We start from the raw sequence: 25,729 nt of genomic DNA, 5'->3' as shown, positions 1-25,729 counted from the left end.
CCATTTGTGTCCGCGGTAAAATCGGGATAATCCGCCATCAATGGGACCTGACAGCTGCTGGACTGACGTATATTCTGGATTATCAGATGCCGGGTTAAAGGATTTTTATATAGTATAAGAAATAACAGTAATATAATCCGATAGAACAGCGCCACCTAGTGGACAATTATTAGTGAATATGATCAGCAGCAAAGCATCATGGGAGTCGTATAGCCCCAGTCGTATCACGTTACTCATCACTTAGAATTTGCGGCAGTCGGTTCCGTGTCGCCGCCGCCGCACCGCCCGGTTGTGGATTCCATTATTTTTTATTTTGATACAATGGATCCAAAATATGTGAACCCCACAGAGGTTTGTGTTGCAAGAATGTACGTAACACGCAGGCAACTGCTATGGGGCCCAATAAAAGAGGGGCCCCGGCTCAGGGTGTAAGTTACTGAGTCTCCTTCCCCGTGTAACCAGTGTGCAGCCCCTAGACCTCGGAGCTGACACTCCAGTGCTCCACCATGCTTTACACACCCATTACACTTTCTGCGGCATTGACGCTTTCTGTGGAAATGACAGAATCGCGTTTTCAGTTCGGTTCCATCATAAACAATAAATGAAGATTTTGCTCATAAGCGACATTTTTATGCAGAATATTTCCAGGATAACTCCCATCATCCTCCTCCCACCCCCTAAAACACATTCAGAGTCACGTGGACAAAAAAAAATACAAAACGTAACGCTGTTTCCTGAATCTGTGTCCTGAGCCGAGGCTTCTCACAGCTGAGGGGGTTGTTACAATGTGTCAGTACAGGGTAGATGGGAATGCAGGAGAGGATGGGGGTGTGCGCGGCTGTGTACATCAGAAAGAATTGTCTAGACTGAGTACAAAGTAACAAACCCTCAGCTGTGCGGATCTATCGAGGTCTACGGCTTCTGCGTTGTGGGACCAGAAGCTTTGGCCTCGGTGCGATGGTGGATGAGGCTCAGGAGATGGCGGAGATTTCATCTATCTCTTCTATCGTCTCTTCTGTGTCATCCTCGCAGTCGGGCAGCTCCTTCTTGTATCGCTCTGAGGGGTCGCTTTCCCCAACTGTCACCAAAAGAAGAAACATGGGACAAAAGCCGTAACACAGATCACAGCACGAAGACCCCCGCAACCAATGCACATGAATGATGAGAGCGATGTGCACCCTGAAAGCTGCTAACCCTACAAGCCCGACTAATCTAACCCTAGCTCTAATACCCTAACCCTACTAATCTAACCCTAGCTCTAATACCCTCACCCCACTAATCTAACCCTAGCTCTAATACCCTCACCCTACTAATCTAACCCTAGCTCTAATACCCTAACCCTACTAATCTAACCCTAGCTCTAATACCCTCACCCCACTAATCTAACCCTAGCTCTAATACCCTCACCCCACTAATCTAACCCTAGCTCTAATACCCTAACCCCACTAATCTAACCCTAGCTCTAATACCCTCACCCTACTAATCTAACCCTAGCTCTAATACCCTAACCCTACTAATCTAACCCTAGCTCTAATACCCTCACCCCACTAATCTAACCCTAGCTCTAATACCCTCACCCCACTAATCTAACCCTAGCTCTAATACTCTAACCCTACTAATCTAACCCTAGCTCTAATACCCTCACCCTACTAATCTAACCCTAGCTCTAATACCCTCACCCAACTAATCTAACCCTAGCTCTAATACCCTCACCCTACTAATCTAACCCTAGCTCTAATACCCTAACCCTACTAATCTAACCCTAGCTCTAATACTCTAACCCTACTAATCTAACCCTAGCTCTAATACTCTAACCCTACTAATCTAACCCTAGCTCTAATACTCTAACCCTACTAATCTAACCCTAGCTCTAATACTCTAACCCTACTAATCTAACCCTAGCTCTAATACCCTCACCCTACTAATCTAACCCTAGCTCTAATACTCTAACCCTACTAATCTAACCCTAGCTCTAATACTCTAACCCTACTAATCTAACCCTAGCTCTAATACTCTAACCCTACTAATCTAACCCTAGCTCTAATACTCTAACCCTACTAATCTAACCCTAGCTCTAATACTCTAACCCTACTAATCTAACCCTAGCTCTAATACCCTCACCCCACTAATCTAACCCTAGCTCTAATACCCTCACCCTACTAATCTAACCCTAGCTCTAATACCCTAACCCTACTAATCTAACCCTAGCTCTAATACTCTAACCCTACTAATCTAACCCTAGCTCTAATACCCTCACCCTACTAATCTAACCCTAGCTCTAATACTCTAACCCTACTAATCTAACCCTAGCTCTAATACTCTAACCCTACTAATCTAACCCTAGCTCTAATACTCTAACCCTACTAATCTAACCCTAGCTCTAATACTCTAACCCTACTAATCTAACCCTAGCTCTAATACTCTAACCCTACTAATCTAACCCTAGCTCTAATACTCTAACCCTACTAATCTAACCCTAGCTCTAATACCCTCACCCCACTAATCTAACCCTAGCTCTAATACCCTCACCCTACTAATCTAACCCTAGCTCTAATACCCTCACCCCACTAATCTAACCCTAGCTCTAATACCCTCACCCTACTAATCTAACCCTAGCTCTAATACCCTCACCCCACTAATCTAACCCTAGCTCTAATACCCTCACCCTACTAATCTAACCCTAGCTCTAATACTCTAACCCTACTAATCTAACCCTAGCTCTAATACCCTCACCCCACTAATCTAACCCTAGCTCTAATACCCTCACCCTACTAATCTAACCCTAGCTCTAATACCCTCACCCCACTAATCTAACCCTAGCTCTAATACCCTCACCCTACTAATCTAACCCTAGCTCTAATACTCTAACCCTACTAATCTAACCCTAGCTCTAATACTCTAACCCTACTAATCTAACCCTAGCTCTAATACCCTCACCCTACTAATCTAACCCTAGCTCTAATACTCTAACCCTACTAATCTAACCCTAGCTCTAATATTCCAACCCTACTAATCTAACCCTAGCTCTAATACTCTAACCCTAGCTCTAATACTCTAACCCTACTAATCTAACCCTAGCTCTAATACTCTAACCCTACTAATCTAACCCTAGCTCTAATACTCTAACCCTACTAATCTAACCCTAGCTCTAATACTCTAACCCTACTAATCTAACCCTAGCTCTAATACCCTCACCCTACTAATCTAACCCTAGCTCTAATACTCTAACCCTACTAATCTAACCCTAGCTCTAATACTCTAACCCTACTAATCTAACCCTAGCTCTAATACTCTAACCCTACTAATCTAACCCTAGCTCTAATACTCTAACCCTACTAATCTAACCCTAGCTCTAATACTCTAACCCTACTAATCTAACCCTAGCTCTAATACCCTCACCCCACTAATCTAACCCTAGCTCTAATACCCTCACCCTACTAATCTAACCCTAGCTCTAATACCCTAACCCTACTAATCTAACCCTAGCTCTAATACTCTAACCCTACTAATCTAACCCTAGCTCTAATACCCTCACCCTACTAATCTAACCCTAGCTCTAATACTCTAACCCTACTAATCTAACCCTAGCTCTAATACTCTAACCCTACTAATCTAACCCTAGCTCTAATACTCTAACCCTACTAATCTAACCCTAGCTCTAATACTCTAACCCTACTAATCTAACCCTAGCTCTAATACTCTAACCCTACTAATCTAACCCTAGCTCTAATACTCTAACCCTACTAATCTAACCCTAGCTCTAATACCCTCACCCCACTAATCTAACCCTAGCTCTAATACCCTCACCCTACTAATCTAACCCTAGCTCTAATACCCTCACCCCACTAATCTAACCCTAGCTCTAATACCCTCACCCTACTAATCTAACCCTAGCTCTAATACCCTCACCCCACTAATCTAACCCTAGCTCTAATACCCTCACCCTACTAATCTAACCCTAGCTCTAATACTCTAACCCTACTAATCTAACCCTAGCTCTAATACCCTCACCCCACTAATCTAACCCTAGCTCTAATACCCTCACCCTACTAATCTAACCCTAGCTCTAATACCCTCACCCCACTAATCTAACCCTAGCTCTAATACCCTCACCCTACTAATCTAACCCTAGCTCTAATACTCTAACCCTACTAATCTAACCCTAGCTCTAATATTCCAACCCTACTAATCTAACCCTAGCTCTAATACTCTAACCCTACTAATCTAACCCTAGCTCTAATACTCTAACCCTACTAATCTAACCCTAGCTCTAATACTCTAACCCTACTGATCTAACCCTAGCTCTAATACTCTAACCCTACTAATCTAACCCTAGCTCTAATACCCTCACCCCACTAACCCTACTAATCTAACCCTAGCTCTAATACTCTAACCCTACTAATCTAACCCTAGCTCTAATACTCTAACCCTACTAATCTAACCCTAGCTCTAATACTCTAACCCTACTAATCTAACCCTAGCTCTAATACCCTAACCCTACTAATCTAACCCTAGCTCTAATACCCTCACCCCACTAACCCTACTAATCTAACCCTAGCTCTAATACCCTAACCCTACTAATCTAACCCTAGCTCTAATACCCTAACCCTACTAATCTAACCCTAGCTCTAATACCCTAACCCTACTAATCTAACCCTAGCTCTAATACCCTCACCCCACTAACCCTACTAATCTAACCCTAGCTCTAATACCCTAACCCTACTAATCTAACCCTAGCTCTAATACCCTCACCCCACTAACTCTACTAATCTAACCCTAGCTCTAATACCCTAACCCTACTAATCTAACCCTACCACTAATACCCTAACCCTACTAATCTAACCCTAGCTCTAATAACCTAATCCCACTAATCTTACTAATCCAACTCTAGCTCTAATACCCTAACCCCACTAATCCTACTAATCTAGCCCTACCACTAATACCCTAACCGCACTATCCCTACTAATCCAACTCTAGCTCTAATACCCTAACCCCACTAATCCTACTAATCTAGCCCTACCACTAATACCCTAACCCTACTAATCTAACCCTAGCTCTAATACCCTCACCCCACTAACCCTACTAATCTAACCCTAGCTCTAATACCCTAACCCTACTAATCTAACCCTAACTCTAATACCCTCACCCCACTAACTCTACTAATCTAACCCTAGCTCTAATACCCTCACCCCACTAACCCTACTAATCTAACTCTAGCTCTAATACCCTAATCCCACTAATTTTACTAATCCAACCCTAGCTCTAATACCCTAACCCCACTAATCCTACTAATCTAGCCCTACCACTAATACCCTAACCCCACTAACCCTACTAATCTAACCCTAGCTCTAATACCCTAACCCTACTAATCTAACCCTAGCTCTAATACTCTAACCCTACTAATCTAACCCTAGCTCTAATACCCTAACCCTACTAATCTAACCCTAGCTCTAATACCCTCACCCCACTAACTCTACTAATCTAACCCTAGCTCTAATACCCTAACCCTACTAATCTAACCCTACCACTAATACCCTAACCCTACTAATCTAACTCTAGCTCTAATAACCTAATCCCACTAATCTTACTAATCCAACCCTAGCTCTAATACCCTAACCCTACTAATCTAACCCTAGCTCTAATACTCTAACCCTACTAATCTAACCCTAGCTCTAATACCCTCACCCTACTAATCTAACCCTAGCTCTAATACCCTCACCCCACTAACTCTACTAATCTAACCCTAGCTCTAATACCCTAACCCTACTAATCTAACTCTAGCTCTAATACCCTAACCCCACTAATCCTACTAATCTAGCCCTACCACTAATACCCTAACCGCACTATCCCTACTAATCCAACTCTAGCTCTAATACCCTAACCCCACTAATCCTACTAATCTAGCCCTACCACTAATACCCTCACCCCACTAACCCTACTAATCTAACCCTAGCTCTAATACCCTAACCCTACTAATCTAACTCTAGCTCTAATACCCTAACCCTACTAATCTAACCCTACCACTAATACCCTAACCGCACTAACCCTAACACTAATAACCAAATCCTCCTGACCTAACCCTGCCTCTAATCCCATAACCCTTACTTTACTAACCCGATCCCAACTCGTCCATGTCTGTAGTTTCTCACTCACCAGTTAGTGATCGGAATAATCTTGGCTTCGTCTCCCCTCCTCTTTGGATCAGCGGGGCGCTCTGTGGGGCCAAAGAAAAATAAAAGCTGATGTTCTAGGATAATCATTATATAGTCTGCACATGGATGTAATAACTTCCTCTCTTCACCCGTTATAAGATTATCTCAATCACCAGCAGCTCAGACCCTCACCTCGGACCCATCCCATCTATAAAGGACTAAGGTGTGACAGTCACATCTTTTCATCCTCTAACCACAGGCTTTATGATGCAGAATTCCTCACGGATATTGGGGGGGATAACTTTTGGGGTTCCTGACATCAGCTGACGGCGCCACCTGCAGGACATCCCTGCTGTCTCATTAGTCTATAGCAGATGCTGCAAATCTGTGCTGCTCTGTCGCCATCTAGTGGCCAAAGTATAAACTGCAGCTAGAAGAATCATTATCACTAATTAAAGGGGTTTTCCTGTTTAATGTAAATTTGCTCAATCAGTACATAATGAAAAAAACTCTGCAACTTCTTCATAGATTTTACTATTTTTAATCTCTTCAGATCTTTCCTTGCGTTTAGTAAATTTAAACATTCTTGTTCACATCCAAGTCATCTTTCTTCCATCTGAGGGTCTGTGACAATTGGATCCTGTCTGGACAATCCTCCCAGATACACATAACAGACTGTTGCCTTTGGCTGCACTGATACATTGTAACAGAGTGTCAGCCCAGTAGAGGTATGGCAGTGCTGTGGTGTCACCTGCTTCCTACGTGGCTGCTCATACGCGGTGGCATTGATAGAGAGACTCTGCCTCCGGCGGATCAGGATTTCCTTGGCTTGTTTGGCTCCGGGACCCCCAGTCAGCGTGTGTCTACTGTAGGCCGTGGTCTGTGGTGATGAGAAAATGTCCGTCATTAGGTTAACTCTAATCACTGAGAATACTCAGAGCTGCATTCACAATTCTGGAGGCGGCTGTCACTGGGGACCCATCAGATCGATCAGAAATCCAGAGAGGATTAGTATTATGGGTGGTCTGCAGACGGCTGCAGTGAGGTGTGGCTGCAGATCTGGAGGTGACTGGAGGATAAGACATGATGCAACAGCAGAATAGTGACTGCAGCTCTGGAGGTGACTGGAGGATAAGACATGATGCAACAGCAGAATAGTGACTGCAGCTCTGGAAGTGACTGGAGGATAAGACATGATGCAACAGCAGAATAGTGACTGCAGCTCTGAAGAATAAGACATAATGTAACAGCAGAATAGTGGCTGCAGCTCTGGAGGATAAGACATGATGTAACAGCAGAATAGTGACTGCAGCTCTGGAGAATCAGACATAATGTAACAGCAGAATAGTGGCTGCAGCTCTGGAGGATAAGACATGATGAAACAGCAGAATAGTGACTGCAGCTCTGGAGGTGACTGGAGGATAAGACACGATGTAAGAGCAGAATAGTGACTGCAGCTCTGGAGGTGACTGGAGGATAAGACATGATGCAACAGCAGAATAGTGACTGCAGCTCTGGAGGTGACTGGAGGATAAGACATGATGTAACAGCAGAATAGTGACTGCAGCTCTGGAAGTGACTGGAGGATAAGACATGATGCAACAGCAGAATAGTGACTACTGCTCTGGAGGATAAGACATGATGTAACAGCAGAATAGTGACTGCAGCTCTGGAAGTGACTGGAGGATAAGACACGATGTAACAGCAGAATAGTGACTGCAGCTCTGGAGGATAAGACATGATGCAACAGCAGAATAGTGACTGCAGCTCTGGAGGTGACTGGAGGATAAGACATAATGTAACAGCAGAATAATGACTGCAGCTCTGGAGGATAAGACATGATGTAACAGCAGAATAGTGACTGCAGCTCTGGAGGTGACTGGAGGATAAGTCATGATGCAACAGCAGAATAGTGACTGCAGCTCTGGAGGTGCCTGGAGGATAAGACATGATACAACAGCAGAATAGTGACTGCAGCTCTGGAGGTGACTGGAGGATAAGACATGATGCAACGGCAGAATAGTGACTGCAGCTCTGGAGGTGCCTGGAGGATAAGACATGATACAACAGCAGAATAGTGACTGCAGCTCTGGAGGTGACTGGAGGATAAGACATGATGCAACAGCAGAATAGTGACTGCAGCTCTGGAAGTGACTGGAGGATAAGATATGATGCAACAGCAGAATAGTGACTGCAGCTCTGAAGAATAAGACATAATGTAACAGCAGAATAGTGGCTGCAGCTCTGGAGGATAAGACATGATGTAACAGCAGAATAGTGACTGCAGTTCTGGAGAATAAGACATAATGTAACAGCAGAATAGTGGCTGCAGCTCTGGAGGATAAGACATGATGAAACAGCAGAATAGGGACTGCAGCTCTGGAGGTGACTGGAGGATAAGACACGATGTAAGAGCAGAATAGTGACTGCAGCTCTGGAGGTGACTGGAGGATAAGACATGATGCAACAGCAGAATAGTGACTGCAGCTCTGGAAGTGACTGGAGGATAAGACACGATGTAACAGCAGAATAGTGACTGCAGCTCTGGAGGATAAGACATGATGCAACAGCAGAATAGTGACTGCAGCTCTGGAGGTGACTGGAGGATAAGACATAATGTAACAGCAGAATAATGACTGCAGCTCTGGAGGATAAGACACTATGTAAGAGCAGAATAGTGACTGCAGCTCTGGAGGATAAGACACAATGTAAGAGCAGAATAGTGACTGCAGCTCTGGAGGTGACTGGAGGATAAGACATGATGCAACAGCAGAATAGTGACTGCTGCTCTGGAGGATAAGACATGATGTAACAGCAGAATAGTGACTGCAGCTCTGGAGGTGACTGGAGGATAAGTCATGATGCAGCAGCAGAATAGTGACTGCAGCTCTGGAGGATAAGACATGATGTAACAGCAGAATAGTGACTGCAGCTCTGGAGGTGACTGGAGGATAAGACATGATGCAACAGCAGAATAGTGACTGCAGCTCTGGAGGATAAGACATGATGTAACAGCAGAATAGTGACTGCAGCTCTGGAGGTGACTGGAGGATAAGTCATGATGCAGCAGCAGAATAGTGACTGCAGCTCTGGAGGATAAGACATGATGTAACAGCAGAATAGTGACTGCAGCTCTGGAGGTGACTGGAGGATAAGACATGATGTAACAGCAGAATAGTGACTGCAGCTCTGGAGGTGACTGGAGGATAAGTCATGATGCAGCAGCAGAATAGTGACTGCAGCTCTGGAGGATAAGACATGATGTAACAGCAGAATAGTGAATGCAGCTCTGGAGGTGACTGGAGGATAAGACATGATGCAACAGCAGAATAGTGACTGCAGCTCTGGAGGATAAGACATGATGTAACAGCAGAATAGTGACTGCAGCTCTGGAGGTGACTGGAGGATAAGACATGATGTAACAGCAGAATAGTGACTGGAGGTTGACATGATGTAACAGCAGAAAAGTGACTGCAGCTTTGGATGTGACTGGAGGATAAAACATTTTGCGCTCACCCTTTTCCTTATCTGATACAGACTGGTGCCCAGGATTTTCTGGATGTCGTCCTTCTCCCTCTCGGTAAATCTTACTCTGGTCGGTGATTGGTTGTAGCTTTCACTAAAAGGGATTGAAAAATAAATGTATTAAAGGGCCGGTACAACCCTTGTAATTCCATTTAATGGGAAAATATGGAGTTGTACTAATAACTTGTCAGTCCCCTTTAACGCCTGTCTGTGGATACCCAGCATGGGGCAGGACGTTCCGCTCACCACGAAGACGCAGCGGGCGACATGTAGGGCGACATGTATGACAGCTGTCCGCTCTCGGCGAGCTCGATGGCGTGCTTCTTCTCCAGCTTCTCATGCAGGAGGACGATGCTGGACTTTGGCTGATGATCTCGCAGCAAAATTCTCCTCAGACATCGATTATCAAATTGTTCAAACCTGTGAAATGATAGACGATATCTGTACAATCCGTATATAATCCATAGACGATACCTGTACAATCTGTATGCAATCCATAGACCATATCTGTACAATCTGTATACAATCCATAGACGATACCTGTACAATCTGTATGCAATCCATAGACCATATCTGTACAAACTGTATACTATTCATAGATGATATCTATACAATCCGAATACAATCCATAGACGATATCTGTAAAATCTGTATACAATCCATAGACGATATTTGTACAATGCGTATACAATCCATAGACGATATCTGTATAATTCGTATACAATCCATAGACGATATCTGTACAATCTGTATACAATCCATAGATGATATCTATACAATCTGTATACAATCCATAGATGATATCTGTACAATCTATATACAATCTATAGACAATATCTGTACAATCTGTATACAATCGATAGATGATATCTGTACAATCTGTATACAATCCATAGATGATATCTGTACAACCTGTATACAATCCATAGATGATATCTATACAATCCATATACAATCCATAGACGATATCTGTAAAATCCGTATACAATCCATAGACGATATTTGTACAATCCGTATACAATCCATAGACGATATCTGTACAATCTGTATACAATCCATAGATTATATCTATACAATCTGTATATAATCCATAGACGATATCTGTACAATCCATATACAATCCATAGATATCTGTAAAATCTGTATACAATCCATAGATGATATCTATACAATCCGGATACAATTCATAGATGATATCTGTACAATACGTATACAATCCATAGACGATATCTGTATAATCCGTATATAATCCATAGACGATATCTATACAATCCGTATACAATTCATAGACGATATCTGTACAATCAATAAGGTGGATGCATTATATCTATACATTATCTATATGTAATATACGATCAATGTTTAATCCAAACTATACACAATATTTGCTCAACATTGAAGTTACAACATCCAGAAGGAAAAGTGGTGGAATGATGGGACGGAGACGTCACCGGTCAGCAGGTGATGGACACGACCTGATCACAACCTCTGGATTCTCCAATCCGTTGTCTGAGCCTCGTGCAGACATCCCGGCACCTCCAGCCTCGGCCGCTGTCACTGAGGTCATTAATGGTCATCTGAGGAAGGTTCTTTACAAATCATCAAGATCTGCAGCTTCTGTGTAATCTCCGACACTTTGGAGAATTGGCCGCACCACCGGTTCCACCAGATCAATGTGACATCGAGATGTTAGTGACCTGGAATGAAGACTAGAGGGGTCCGGCTACTGGACATTATGCCCCCACTCATAATCCCAGAAGGACCAGTGTTACATTCCCTTGTGAAGGCATCTTTATGGTGTCACCCACATTGTCTCCAATATATGGTTATTGGTGCATCAAAGAGAAAAGCGGGACTCATCTCTGAAGAGAACAGACCCCCATTCCAGCCTCCATTGCCGTCTCACTCTGCACCATGATGGCCTCTGAGAGGTTAGTGTTGCACTTTATGAGGGAACGTCAGACCGGTCATAATCCCGGGACTCTGGTTTGGGGGCATAATGTCCAATAGCAGGACCCTCTAGTCTTCATTCTAGGAGCACTAACCGCTCAGCATAACATTGATTTGTTGGTGGACTCCATTTTTGCACATGACACCCCCAGGCCACATGTTTCTCACACTACTGTGAGCCGCCTGCGTGGCCTATACGTGTTCCCCTGGCTGCAGTGTCACCAGACTTGTCTCCATTGGGGACGCCATTGGTCACTGATTACACAGGAGCTGCTGGCAGCCGATCCTGATAATTTCCTTCCTCAGACGACTATTAATGACCTCAGTGACAGCGGCCGAGGCCGGAGGTGCCGGGATTTCTGCACGAGGCTCAGAGTCCAGATTAGACAATCCAGAGGTTGTGATCATGATTCCATCTCTTCCTCATTAATAGGAATAGAAGTGAGGCAGCACCATGACAAAATGCAAAAAGGACCCAAAAGAAGAGACGAGTAAAAAGTCTCAAATTGAAAAAAACAGACCTGGCACATCTGCAACATCACACTACGGGTTAATAATACATCTGCTTTTATTGTGTTCTAAATTGTACAGAACTATGGAAAATGTTGGTGCTGTGTTACTTTATGTCACCGTATATTGTGCTGTTACTTTGTGTCACCGAATATGGTGCTGTTACTTTGTGTCACCGTATATTGTGCTGTGTTACTTTGTGTCGCTGTATATTGTGCTGTTACTTTGAGTCACCGTATATTGTGCTGTGTTACTTTGTGTCACTGTATATTGTGCTGTTACTTTGAGTCACCGTATATTGTGCTGTGTTACTTTGTGTCACTGTATATTGTGCTGTTACTTTGAGTCACCGTATATTGTGCTGTGTTACTTTGTGTCACCGTATATTGTGCTGTTACTTTCTCTCACTGTTGTGACAGAGTCACTGGTGTTATATGTGAGGGGAGGTATGTTTCACTACGGCTGCTAGCCTTAGTGAACTGAACCTACAACTTTTCTCCAGCATGTTATATGTTGGGGGGTTAAATCACCATTGTGAAGGGAGTGATTTTGAGTGAATGACAGAGACAGGAGGGAGGTCATTCACCATATCTTCCCTCGGGGTGTGGCTGAGCAAGGTTAAATGCTCCCAGTTCCTGTTTTTTTTTTTCTATGGTTGTAAGTTCGGAGAAGCAACTCTCCAGGCTGTGGAGCTTCAGTTCAGGAGTAGCTGAAGGGTGCTGCAAATTGGTACAGGCAAACCTGCACACATATGGACTGTGTTACTATTTGTTTTTTTTGTTTTACCTTTATGCCTGCAAAACTGAGTTCTTTGTTCTGGGACTTGTGGGGAAAGGGAACCGGACTGAGTCGCGTGGACAAAAGCCGGGTCCCTAAGGAAATACCCCCATTGAAATCTGAAGGAGATGAGTTCCCATTTTTTGTCCTTGCCGGCGATGAGGACGAGACTGTGACCGAGGAGGCTGACCTCCCAGAGCTAGAGGTGCCTGAAGAGAACTCAAGGTCGGGACTAGACCTTAAAGGGGGCGTAGGACAATGTTACTGTCTGTAATGGGGTTGCTCAAGAGCTGGGGGCAGACACCAGGTACCCACACTTTGCAGTTCAGGGGGAGTTATTATATCGGATGACCAAACCAAGGGGTGATGAGATAGTGGAGCAGCTGTTAGTTCCAGAGTCATACCGACGGAGGGTGTTAGATATGGCCCATTCACATGTTCTGGGGGGACACCTGGGGGTCGAGAAGACTAAAGAGAGGATAATGAGGAGGTTTTGTTGGCCAGGGTGTTACCGGGAGATCCTAGACTATTGTAGGTCATGCCCCACCTGCCAGATAACCGCCCCCTCTTCCCACTTCCGTAGTCTGTTAATCCCACTACCGGTGATAGAGGATCTCTTTGAGAGGATTGCCATGGACCTAATGGGGCCCTTAGTTAAATTGGCACGGGGCCACCAATACATTCAGGTGGTTATGGACTATGCGACCCGGTACCCGGAAGCAGTACCACTAATGAACTCGTCCAGTCGGAGCATAGCCCGGGAACTTGTCCATATATTTGCCAGGACCGGACTGCCGAAGGAGATCCTAACGGACCAAGGAACCCCGTTCATGGGCAAGGTAATGAAGGAGCTGTGCAAGGTCCTCCGGATTACCCAGCTGCGAACCTCCGTTTACCATCCGCAGACAGACGGCCTGGTGAAGCGCTTTAATAAAGCCTTAAAAGCGATGCTCAAAAAGGTTGTAGAGAAGGATGGTCGTTACAGGGACTACCTGCTACCGTTCCAGCTCTTCTCAGTAAGGGAGGTTCCGCAAGCCTCTACTGGTTTCTCCCCGTTTGAGGTACTGCATGGACGACATCCACGAGGGCTCCTGGATATTGCCAAGGAAATCTGAGAAGCCGAGGTTACGCCCCACCGGAGCATCATAGAACATGTCGGCCAGATGCAGGAGAGAATGGCGAAAGCCTATCGTGAAGGTACATCTCCTCCAGGCACAGGAGGCCTAGGCAAGGGTCTACAACCAATCAGTGAGGCTGAGGCAGTTCCAGCCTGGGAATTGCTTTCTGGTGCTTATCCCCACCGTCGAGAGCAAGTTCCTGGCCAAGTGGCAAGGCGAGTATGAGGTGGTAGAGAAACTCAGCGAAGTGAAATACAAAGTCCACCAGCCTGGCCCAAGAAAGCCGCACCAAGTGTACCATGTCAACTTGCTCAAGCAATGGCAAAATCAGGAAAAGTTCTGAGCTCCTTGTTTGGGAACCAGTCCCAAAGCCAAAGTCGAGGATGTCACGATAGCAGACACTATCGCCGGCCCAGAAGCAACAGTGTAGAGAGCTGCTGCAATGGAACCGTGACCTGTTCTCGGAGTTGCCGGGGCATATGCAGGTGATTGACCATGACGTGCTGATGGAAGCGCATGTTAGGGTAAACCTTAAGCCCTATAGGATTCCTGAAGCCCACTGTCAGGAGATAACAACCAAGGTGAAGAGGATACTGGACCTCGGTGTGATAGAGGAATCAAAGAGCGGATGGTCGAGTCCCATCGTTCTCATGCCAAAGCCCGACGGGAAGTGGACATTTTGTAACGACTACTGCAGGCTGAATGAGGTATCCAAGTGTGACGCATACCCGATGCCCCGTGTCGATGAACTCATCAAGAGGCTTGGACCTGCTCTATATCACCACCCTTGACCTGATGAAGGGCTACTGGCAGATCCCCATGTCCCAGAGGGCCAAGGAGAAGACGGCTTTCTCAACGCCTTATGGGTGTTTCCAATACACCCGAATGCCTTTCAGACTGCAGGGGGCCCCAGCCACCTTCCAGAGGGCCATGGATCGAATCCTCGGTCCACTTAAGAAGTATGCCGCAGTCTACCTTGATGACATTGTCGTCTTTAGCCCAGACTGGGATAGTCATCTGCCAAAGGTACAGGCTATTCTGGATGCTCTGAGGAAGGCGGGATTTACTATAAATCCGAAAAAATGTGCCATTGGGAAGGAGGAGGCCAAGTACTTAGGCTATGTCGTTGGGAGAGGCGAAATTAAGCCACAACTCAATAAAATCGAGGCAATCCAGAACTGTCTGCAACCACTCTCCAAGAAGCAGGTGAGAGCATTTCTTGGAATCGTGGGATATTACTGGCGGTTTATCCCAAATTTTGCCATGATGGCTGTGCCACTGACTGACCTTCTGAAAGGTCACCAAATCAACAATGGTGAAATGGATGGTTGAAACTGAAATGGCGTTCCAACAGCTGAAGATAGCGCTCTGTAAGCAGCCGGTCCTGGTCGCACCAGACTTTACTAAAGAATTTGTGGTCCAGACAGACACCTCAGAAGTTGGCCTAGGAGCCGTGCTGTCCCAAGAGATAAATGGTGAAGAGCATCCCATCCTGTACATGAGTCGGAAGCTCTCGTCCTGCGGAAAAAATTATGCCATTGTGGAGAGAGAGTGCTTAGCCATAAAATGGGCTATAGACACGCTAAGATATTACCTACTAGGCTGAAAGTTTAAACTGGTGTCAGACCATGCCCCTTTGAGGTGGTTGAGGTAAAAGAAGGGTAAGAATGCCCGGGTAACTAGGTGGTTCTTAGGTCTCCAAGACTTTAATTTTCACGTGGACCATAGTCCCAGGAAGTTACTAATGCTGATGCCCTCTCCAGAATTCAGAATATGTGACAGAGTCACTGGTGTTATATGTGAGGGGAGGTATGTGTCACTCCGGCTGCTAGCATTAATGAACTGAACCTACAACTTTTCTCCAGCATGTTATATTTTGGGGGATTAAATAACCATTGTGAAGGGAGTGGTTTTGGGTGAATGACAGAGACGAGAGGGAGGTCATTCACCATATCTCCACCTCGGGTGTGGCTGAGCAAGGTTAAATGCCTAGTCCCTGTTTTTTTTCTGTGGTTGTAAGTTTGGAGAAGCAAGTCTACAGGCTATGTATCTTCAGCTCAGGAGGAGCTGTGTTACTTTGTGTCGCTGTATATTGTGCTGTTACTTTGTGTCACTGAATATGGTGCTGTTACTTTGTGTCACCGTATATTGTGATGTGTTACTTTGTGTCACTGTATATTGTGCTGTTACTTTGTGTCACTGTATATTGTGCTGTTACTGTGTCACCGTATATTGTGCTGTTACTGTGTCACCGTATATTGTGCTGTGTTACTTTGTGTCACTGTATATTGTGCTGTTACTTTGTGTCACCGTATATTGTGCTGTGTTACTTTGTGTCACTGTATATTGTGCTGTGTTACTTTGTGTCACTGTATATTGTGCTGTGTTACTTTGTGTCGCTGTATATTGTGCTGTTACTTTGTGTCACTGTATATTGTGCTGTTACTTTGTTTCACCGTATATTGTGCTGTGTTACTTTGTGTCACTGTATATTGTGCCCGTTACTTTGTGTCACCGTATACTGTGCTGTTACTTTGTGTCACCGTATATTGTGCTGTTACTTTGTGTCACCGTATATTGTGCTGTTACTGTGTCACCGTATATTGTGCTGTTACTTTGTGTCACTGTATATTGTGCTGTTACTTTGTGTCACCGTATATTGTGCTGTTACTTTGTGTCACCGTATATTGTGCTGTGTTATTTTGTGTCACCGTATATTGTGCTGTTACTTTGTGTAGCTGTATATTGTGCTGTTACTTTGTGTCACCGTATATTGTGCTGTTACTTTGTGTCACTGTATATTGTGCTGTTACTTTGTGTCACCGTATACTGTGCCCGTTACTTTGTGTCACCGTATATTGTGCTGTGTTATTTTGTGTCACCGTATATTGTGCTGTTACTTTGTGTCACTGTATATTGTGCTGTTACTTTGTGTCACTGTATATTGTGCTGTTACTTTGTGTCACCGTATATTGCGCTGTTACTTTGTGTTGCGCTTTGCTTGTTACGTTGTTGCTCTCGATCTTGGCTGATTGCTATTTTCCATGTTAATGTCTGCATCCTCCTTACTTTTCTTTCCAGTACATCTGACCCCAGCGGCCGCACACGTCCTCCATCCCAGCGATCAGATGATCCATCAGCTGCGGACAGGATACAGACTATTGTGAACACATCCGACAATCACAAGTGTCAAAAAAGTTTAAAAAAAAAAGAGAGAGAGAATACCAGTACAACAACAGGCGAGAGCACAGTGAGAGTAGTAGTTGTAAGTATGAAACCTGAAAACTGATGGGAGTTGTAGATGTAGTGGATGCACAAGTTCTAGTGCTATTCAAGAACATGTAACAGGTGATAGGACCATGATGACAGTGGTGGTTTCACAGTAGTATACTGTCACAGGTTGGCTCTGTGTGCAGTCTCTTCCTGCTGTGCGGTCACTGTGTGCAGTCTCTTCCTCCAGTGCGGTCACTGTGTGCAGTCTCTTCCTCCAGTGAGGTCACTGTGCGCAGTCTCTTCCTCCGGTGAGGTCACTGTGCGCAGTCTCTTCCTCCAGTGCGGTCACTGTGCGCAGTCTCTTCCTCCTGTGCGGTCACAGTGCGCAGTCTCTTCCTCCAGTGCGGTCACTGTGTGCAGTCTCTTCCTCCTGTGCGGTCACTGTGTGCAGTCTCTTCCTCCTGTGCGGTCACTGTGTGCAGTCTCTTCCTCCTGTGCGGTCACTGTGTGCAGTCTCCTCCTCCAGTGCAGTCACTGTGTGCAGTCTCTTCCTCCTGTGCAGTCACTGTGTGCAGTCTCTTCCTCCTGTGCGGTCACTGTGTGCAGTCTCCTCCTCCAGTGCGGTCACTGTGTGCAGTCTCCTCCTCCAGTGCAGTTACTGTGTGCAGTCTCTTCCTCCTGTGCGGTCACTGTGTGCAGTCTCTTCCTCCTGTGCAGTCACTGTGTGCAGTCTCCTCCTCCAGTGCGGTCACTGTGTGCAGTCTCCTCCTCCAGTGCGGTCACTGTGTGCAGTCTCCTCCTCCAGTGCAGTTACTGTGTGCAGTCTCTTCCTCCTGTGCGGTCACTGTGCGCAGTCTCTTCCTCCTGTGCGGTCACTGTGCGCAGTCTCTTCCTCCTGTGCGGTCACTGTGTGCAGTCTCTTCCTCCTGTGCGGTCACTGTGTGCAGTCTCTTCCTCCTGTGCGGTCACTGTGTGCAGTCTCTTCCTCCTGTGCGGTCACTGTGTGCAGTCTCTTCCTCCAGTGCAGTCACTGTGTGCAGTCTCTTCCTCCTGTGCGGTCACTGTGTGCAGTCTCCTCCTCCAGTGCGGTCACTATGTGCAGTCTCCTCCTCCAGTGCAGCTACTGTGTGCAGTCTCTTCCTCCTGTGCGGTCACTGTGTGCTGTCTCTTCCTCCTGTGCGGTCACTGTGTGCAGTCTCTTCCTCCTGTGCGGTCACTGTGTGCAGTCTCTTCCTCCTGTGCGGTCACTGTGTGCAGTCTCTTCCTCCAGTGCGGTCACTGTGTGCAGTCTCTTCCTCCAGTGCGGTCACTGTGTGCAGTCTCTTCCTCCTGTGCGGTCACTATGTGCAGTCTCTTCCTGTGCGGTCACTATGTGCAGTCTCTACCTCCTGTGCGGTCACTGTGTGCAGTCTCTTCCTCCTGTGCGGTCACTATGTGCAGTCTCTTCCTCCTGTGCGGTCACTGTGTGCAGTCTCTTCCTCCCGTGCGGTCACTATGTGCAGTCTCTTCCTCCCGTGCGGTCACTGTGTGCAGTCTCTTCCTCCTGTGCGGTCACTGTGTGCAGTCTCTTCCTCCTGTGCGGTCACTGTGTGCAGTCTCTTCCTCCTGTGCAGTCACTGTGTGCAGTCTCTTCCTCCTATGCGGTCACTGTGTGCAGTCTCTTCCTCCTGTGCGGTCACTGTGTGCAGTCTCTTCCTCCTGTGCGGTCACTGCGTGCAGTCTCTTCCTCCTGTGCGGTCACTGTGTGCAGTCTCTTCCTCCTGTGCGGTCACTGTGTGCAGTTTCTTCCTCCTCTGCAGACACTGTGTGCAGTCTCTTCCTCCTGTGCGGTCACTGTGTGCAGTCTCTTCCTCCTCTGCAGACACTATGTGCCTTCTCTTCCTCCTCTGCGGTCACTGTGTGCAGTCTCTTCCTCCTGTGCTGTCACTGTGTGCAGTCTCTTCCTCCTGTGCGGTCACTGTGTGCAGTCTCTTCCTCCTGTGCGGTCACTGTGTGCAGTTTCTTCCTCCTCTGCAGACACTGTGTGCAGTCTCTTCCTCCTGTGCGGTCACTGTGTGCAGTCTCTTCCTCCTCTGCAGACACTATGTGCCTTCTCTTCCTCCTCTGCGGTCACTGTGTGCAGTCTCTTCCTCCTGTGCGGTCACTGTGTGCAGTTTCTTCCTCCTGTGCGGTCATTGTGTGCAGTCTCTTCCTCCTGTGCGGTCACTGTGTGCAGTCTCTTCCTCCTGTGCGGTCACTGTGTGCAGTCTCTTCCTCCTGTGCGGTCACTGTGTGCAGTCTCTTCCTCCTCTGTAGACACTGTGTGCAGTCTCTTCCTCCTGTGCGGTCACTGTGTGCAGTCTCTTCCTCCTCTGTAGACACTGTGTGCCTTCTCTTCCTCCTCTGCAGACACTGTGTGCCTTCTCTTCCTCCTCTGCAGACACTGTGTGCCTTCTCTTCCTCCTCTGCAGACACTGTGTGCCTTATCTTCTTCCTGTGCGGTCACAGCTCCTCTTGCAGTCAGTCACAGTGATGCCCCCCCCCTTTCCTTACAGTCTGGACTGATCCCCGGCCTGTAGCATATGAGACGTTGTTGGTCGGAGGGTCCTGGTCGTCGGCAGCTGATTGTCAGACTTTGCTCGCCGCAGTGAATCTTAGCTGAATATGCCTCTTGCCATTGACGCACATTCATAAGATTTCCGCTGACACCAGGCGTAACGCCAGTCATTAATATGGTGCCTGATGCACAGCCCAATAACGGCAGAACGCCTGTCCATCACCCATCACACAGGATGTCACACTCGGCTGATGGATCGTTCTGACCTTTTGTCTTTATAGTGGAATCAGCCACAGATGGAGGGATCCACTTAATAGGAGCGGCGCTGAATAAACTGCTGCACGCGGGGGAGTCGCGGTTCGGCCGCCGCACGTTCCACGCAGAAAATGAGCCGGACTTAATTAATTTCTCCGCGCGCGGCTGCACCTGGGAGACTGATGGCTTCTGCCTTCTGGACCGTTTCCCTTGCAGTGAATGAGGCCTCGCTCACAATATATTGGGGAGAGGGATATACCGGCCCCTGGGGGCCCCAACAACATGGACCCCCCAGGGCTGTGTGCAGATGACAGCCTGTGAGTGAGAACTGTCTGCCCTACAGCCAGAGGCTCAAAACCTGTACACACCAAAAACGTCTCACACAGGGGCGTACATAGAAGTCATGGGGCCCCATAGCAGAAGCTCTAATTGGGCCCCCCCCCCCTACAAAAAAATAAATGTTTGTCTGTGTCACAGAAGAGCAGATCTCATAACTTTCCAGCCTTTACATAGTAATTTACCTCCTTCTGAAGTCGTAGATTCCTCCTTCATTGCCCCCATAAAGTATGATGCCAACAAAAGTGCCCCCCAAACAGTATGATACCCCTATGGTGCATTCCTCCACATGCACAGTATAATGACCCTATTGTACCCCACTTCAACACCCACGGCAAAGTATGGTGACCCTAACACAGTATAATCCCCCAACTGTGAACCCCACAGAGCCCTCCATACACTCTCATGGCCCCACACAGCCCTCCAAACAGTATAATGACCCCACACAAACCTTCACACTGTATAATTGCTTTCATTCAGTATAATGGCCCCCCACATAGCCCTCAAAATATTATAATGGCCCCACATAGCCTTCCATATAGTATAATGCACCACCAATAATCTTCCATATAGTATAATGCACCACCAATAATCTTCCATATAGTATAATGCGCCCCCATAATCTTCCATATAGTATAATGCTCCCCCCATAATCCTTCATATAGTATAATGCGCCCCCCATAATCCTCCATATAGTATAATGCACTCCCCATATTCCTCCATACAGTATATTACACACCCCATATGGTAAAATGCAGCCCCCATATAGTATAATGCACGCCACAGTCCTGCAATATTATGGGCACCACGTACTCACTGATTTTAAAATACCGTATATTTTAAATAAGCCGACCCGAATATAAGCCGAGGCCCCTAATTTTACCACATAAAAATGGGAAAACCTATTGACTTGAGTATAAGCCTAGGGTGGGAAATGCAGCAGCTACTGGTAAATTTCCCCATCCTGGTATGTGTGGCCCCCTCAATCCCACAATCCCTGGTATGTGTGGCCCCCACAATCCCTGGTATATGTAGCCTCCTCAATCCCCCAATCCCTGGTATGTGTGGCCCCCACAATCCCACAATTCTGGTATGTGTGGCCTCCTCAATCCCCCAATTCTGGTATGTGTGGCCTCCTCAATCCCCCATTCCTGGTATGTGTGGCCTCCTCAATCCCTCATTCCTGGTATGTGTGGCCTCCTCAATCCCCAAATCCTGGTATGTGTGGCCTCCTCAATCCCCCATTCCTGGTATGTGTGGCCTCCTCAATCCCCCATTCCTGGTATGTGTGGCCTCCTCAATCCCCCGTTCCTGGTATGTGTGGCCTCCTCAATCCCCCAATTCTGGTATGTGTGGCCTCCTCAATCCCCCATTCCTGGTATGTGTGGCCTCCTCAATCCCCCATTCCTGGTATGTGTGGCCTCCTCAATCCCCCGTTCCTGGTATGTGTGGCCTCCTCAATCCCCCATTCCTGGTATGTGTGGCCTCCTCAATTCCCCATTGCTGGTATGTGTGGCCTCCTCAATCCCCCGTTCCTGGTATGTGTGGCCTCCTCATCCCCCCAATCACTGCACACATAAAACAATAAACACTTATACTCACCTTCCTTCCTCACCCCTGCTCCAGCGCTGCGTCCTGTCTGCAGCAGCTCATGTCGGCATCTGAGCAGCGTGCGCTCTCAGACACAGAGGTGAGCTGCTGCCGGCACATTCACTCCTCTGCACTGACAGCAGGAGCCGGGCCTCAGCTCTCCTCCATGCCTGCTACTAAAGAGAATGAATATTCCGTCTTCTCCACGCCCATGGGAGTGGAGAAGAGGGAATATTCATGTCTCTTTAGCAGCGGGGACACGTGGTGGCTGCAGCAGCCGACTACTGCATGTGCACCGCTCCTCCACTGCCGCAACCCGCTCCTCTGCCGCAGCAACCTCCTACTCACCTATCCTTCTCGTTCCCACGCTGCTTGGGGCCCCCACAGGCCCCCTCCGGCCACGGGCCCCATAGCAGTGGCGTGGTCTGCCGTCATTGGCGGTACGCCACTGGTCTCACAGCTGAGGGTTAGGTACAATGTATCAGTGCAGGTAACAGCTAGTAGCCTGAAGTACAAGCTCCCACAGCATTCTCCATACCGGAGTGTCACATCCCACAACTAACAGGCGAGAAAACAGAACTGTGAATACAGCTCCAGATGTGACTGTAGATCTGGATGTTACTGGAGTATAAGACATAAGTAAAAAAGCAGAACTATGAATGCAGCTCCGGAAGTGACTGTAGATCTGGATGTTACCGGAAAATAACACATAAGGAAAGAGCAGAACTGTGACTACAGCTCCGGATGTGACTGGAATATGAGACATTCTGTAAGAGCAGAATTGTGAGTGCAGCTCTGCAGGTGATTGACCTATTACATGTGATGCGATGTCTGAATAAAAACTGCAGCTCTGGAAGTGACTGGGTTATAAGACACAATGTAATTGCAGAGTATTAAATGTGCCAAAAGAGCAGAATAGTGAGTGCAGATTTGGAGGTGACTGGAGTATAAAACAGGATGTAACAGCAGAATAGTAACTGCAGCTCTGGAAGTGACGAGAGACTAAGACTTATCAAGTAACAGCAGAATAGTGACCGAAGCTCTGGAGGATAAGACATGATGTAACAGCAGAACAGCAACTGCAGCTCTGGAGGTGACTGGAGGATAAGACATGATATAACAGCAGAACAGTGACTGCAGTTCTGGATATGACTGGAGGATAAGACATGATGTAACAGCAGGATAGTGACTGCAGCTCTGGAGGTGACTGGAGGAAAAGACATGATATAACAGCAGAATAGTGACTGCAGCTCTGGAGGTGACTGGAGGATAAGACATGATGTAACAGCAGGATAGTGACTGCAGCTCTGGAGGTGACTGGAGGATAAGACATGATATAACAGCAGAATAGTGACCGAAGCTCTGGAGGATAAGACATGATGTAACAGCAGAACAGCAACTGCAGCTCTGGAGGTGACTGGAGGATAAGACATGATGTAACTGCAGAATTATGATTGCAACTCTGGAGGTGACTGGAGGATAAGACATGATGTAACAGCAGAATAGTGACTACAGCTCTGGAGGTGACTGGAGGATAAGACATGATGTAACAGCAGAATAATGACTGCAGCTCTGGAGGTGACTGGAGGAAAAGACAGGATATAACAGCAGAATAGTGAGTGCAGCTCTGGAGGTGACTGGAGAATAAGACGGGATGTAACACTGGAATAGTGAGTGCAGCTCTGCAGATGACTGGAGGATAAGACATGATATAACAGCAGGATAGTGACTGCAGCTCTGGAGGTGACTGGAGGATAAGACATGATATAACAGCAGAATAGTGACTGCAGTTCTGGATATGACTGGAGGATAAGACATGATGTAACAGCAGGATAGTGACTGCAGCTCTGGAGGTGACTGGAGGATAAGACATGATATAACAGCAGAATAGTGACTGCAGCTCTGGATGTGACTGGAGGATAAGACATGATGTAACAGCAGGATAGTGACTGCAGCTCTGGATGTGACTGGAGGATAAGACATGATGTAACAGCAGGATAGTGAAAGCAGCTCTGGAGGTGACTGGAGGATAAGACATGATATAACAGCAGAATAGTGACTGCAGCTCTGGATGTGACTGGAGGATAAGACATAATGTAACAGCGGAATAGTGACTGCAGCTCTGGATGTGACTGGAGGATAAGACAAGATCTAATAGCAGAATAGTGACTGCAGCTCTGGATGTGACTGGAGGATAAGACATGCTGTAGTTCAGGATCAATACATGAGAGGTAAAGCTGAGTATAGTGTCATCTGGACAATCATTGCATCGCTGGTTCCAGGGTCAGCCTTGGGGGTGAGGCAGACTGGGCACTTGCCCAGGGTACCCTATCCACAGAGGCCCCCTGCTGGGACCCCACTTGTGCTGTGATGCATGTGTAAGAAGGAAGACTTGCCTAGGGACAGGTGCGGAGCTCCGGCGCCAGAACTGCCACGGTCCTGCCCAGTGTTGCCAAGGGACGGGATTAAGAGTGCACGGGGGGCTTCCTGGACAGTGCTGGGGGACAGAGGAGAGGGACGGAAGAGAGGAAGTCAGGTGTCTGGGCTCACGCGAAAGAGACAGTTGGTTGTGGAGAGCAGACCGGCAGTTGGGGAGAAACAGTCTGACCTGCCGACAACGAGAGAGAGACGTGCTGCCCTGTCCTCGTTGAAATAGAGACGTGCTGCCCTGTCCTCGGTGAAATAGAGATGTGCTGACCTGTCCTCGGTGAAATAGAGACGTGCTGCCCTGTCCTCGGTGAAATAGAGACGTGCTGCCCTGTCCTCGGTGAAATAGAGACGTGCTGCCCTGTCCTCGGTGAAATAGAGACGTGCTGCCCTGTCCTCGGTGAAATAGAGATGTGCTGCCCTGTCCTCGGTGAAATAGAGACGTGCTGCCCTGTCCTCGGTGACATAGAGATGTGCTGCCCTGTCCTCGGTGACATAGAGATGTGCTGCCCTGTCCTCGGTGACATAGAGATGTGCTGCCCTGTCCTCGGTGACATAGAGATGTGCTGCCCTGTCCTCGGTGACATAGAGATGTGCTGCCCTGTCCTCGGTGAAATAGAGACGTGCTGCCCTGTCCTCGGTGACATAGAGATGTGCTGCCCTGTCCTCGGTGAAATAGAGATGTGCTGCCCTGTCCTCGGTGAAATAGAGATGTGCTGCCCTGTCCTCGGTGAAATAGAGACGTGCTGCCCTGTCCTCGGTGACATAGAGATGTGCTGCCCTGTCTTCGGTGACATAGAGATGTGCTGCCCTGTCCTCGGTGAAATAGAGATGTGCTGCCCTGTCCTCGGTGACATAGAGATGTGCTGCCCTGTCCTCGGTGAAATAGAGATGTGCTGCCCTGTCCTCGGTGAAATAGAGATGTGCTGCCCTGTCCTCGGTGAAATAGAGATGTGCTGCCCTGTCCTCGGTGAAATAGAGATGTGCTGCCCTGTCCTCGGTGAAATAGAGATGTGCTGCCCTGTCCTCGGTGAAATAGAGATGTGCTGCCCTGTCCTCGGTGACATAGAGATATGCTGCCCTGTCCTCGGTGACATAGAGATGTGCTGCCCTGTCCTCGGTGAAAGAGAGACGTGCTGACCTGTCTGCGGTGACGGACGAACGGGTGACACAGCTTGCCGCAAAACAAGGGGCGTGTGGTCTGTACCGGGCCTACAGAAAGTGATCGTTCAGTTACCTGCATCACCACAGTTTTCCAGACATCTGACGGTGACCTACGGGTGAGGACGCACCCGGGATTAGTGATCCTAACGCAGTTTGTTGTACGCCGGAGGAGCTTG

At 47.3% G+C, this 25,729-nt stretch overlaps 1 protein-coding gene across 1 annotated transcript in view; it reads right to left on the bottom strand.

The window, feature by feature from the left end:
* Window positions 1–440: 440 nt before the first annotated feature.
* Window positions 441–25,729, bottom strand: part of LOC141153341 (sodium/hydrogen exchanger 2-like) — an 86,880-nt gene continuing 61,591 nt past the window's right edge. Inside the window, exons 7-12 of the mRNA XM_073638056.1 lie at window positions 17,102–17,172; window positions 9,924–10,097; window positions 9,669–9,771; window positions 6,904–7,032; window positions 6,154–6,214; window positions 441–1,078 (exon numbers count right to left, since the gene is read on the bottom strand). Coding sequence (XP_073494157.1) covers window positions 972–1,078; window positions 6,154–6,214; window positions 6,904–7,032; window positions 9,669–9,771; window positions 9,924–10,097; window positions 17,102–17,172 — 645 coding nt within the window. The 3' untranslated portion in view covers window positions 441–971. The remainder of the gene's footprint in view (window positions 1,079–6,153; window positions 6,215–6,903; window positions 7,033–9,668; window positions 9,772–9,923; window positions 10,098–17,101; window positions 17,173–25,729) is intronic.

The sequence above is a fragment of the Phyllobates terribilis genome, unplaced genomic scaffold, assembly GCF_046119375.1.
Source record: "Phyllobates terribilis strain yellow unplaced genomic scaffold, ASM4611937v1 Scaffold_7__3_contigs__length_470593459, whole genome shotgun sequence".
In the NCBI taxonomy this organism is placed as follows: Eukaryota; Metazoa; Chordata; class Amphibia; order Anura; family Dendrobatidae; genus Phyllobates; species Phyllobates terribilis.
This window is presented reverse-complemented; position numbering and strand designations above follow the sequence as displayed.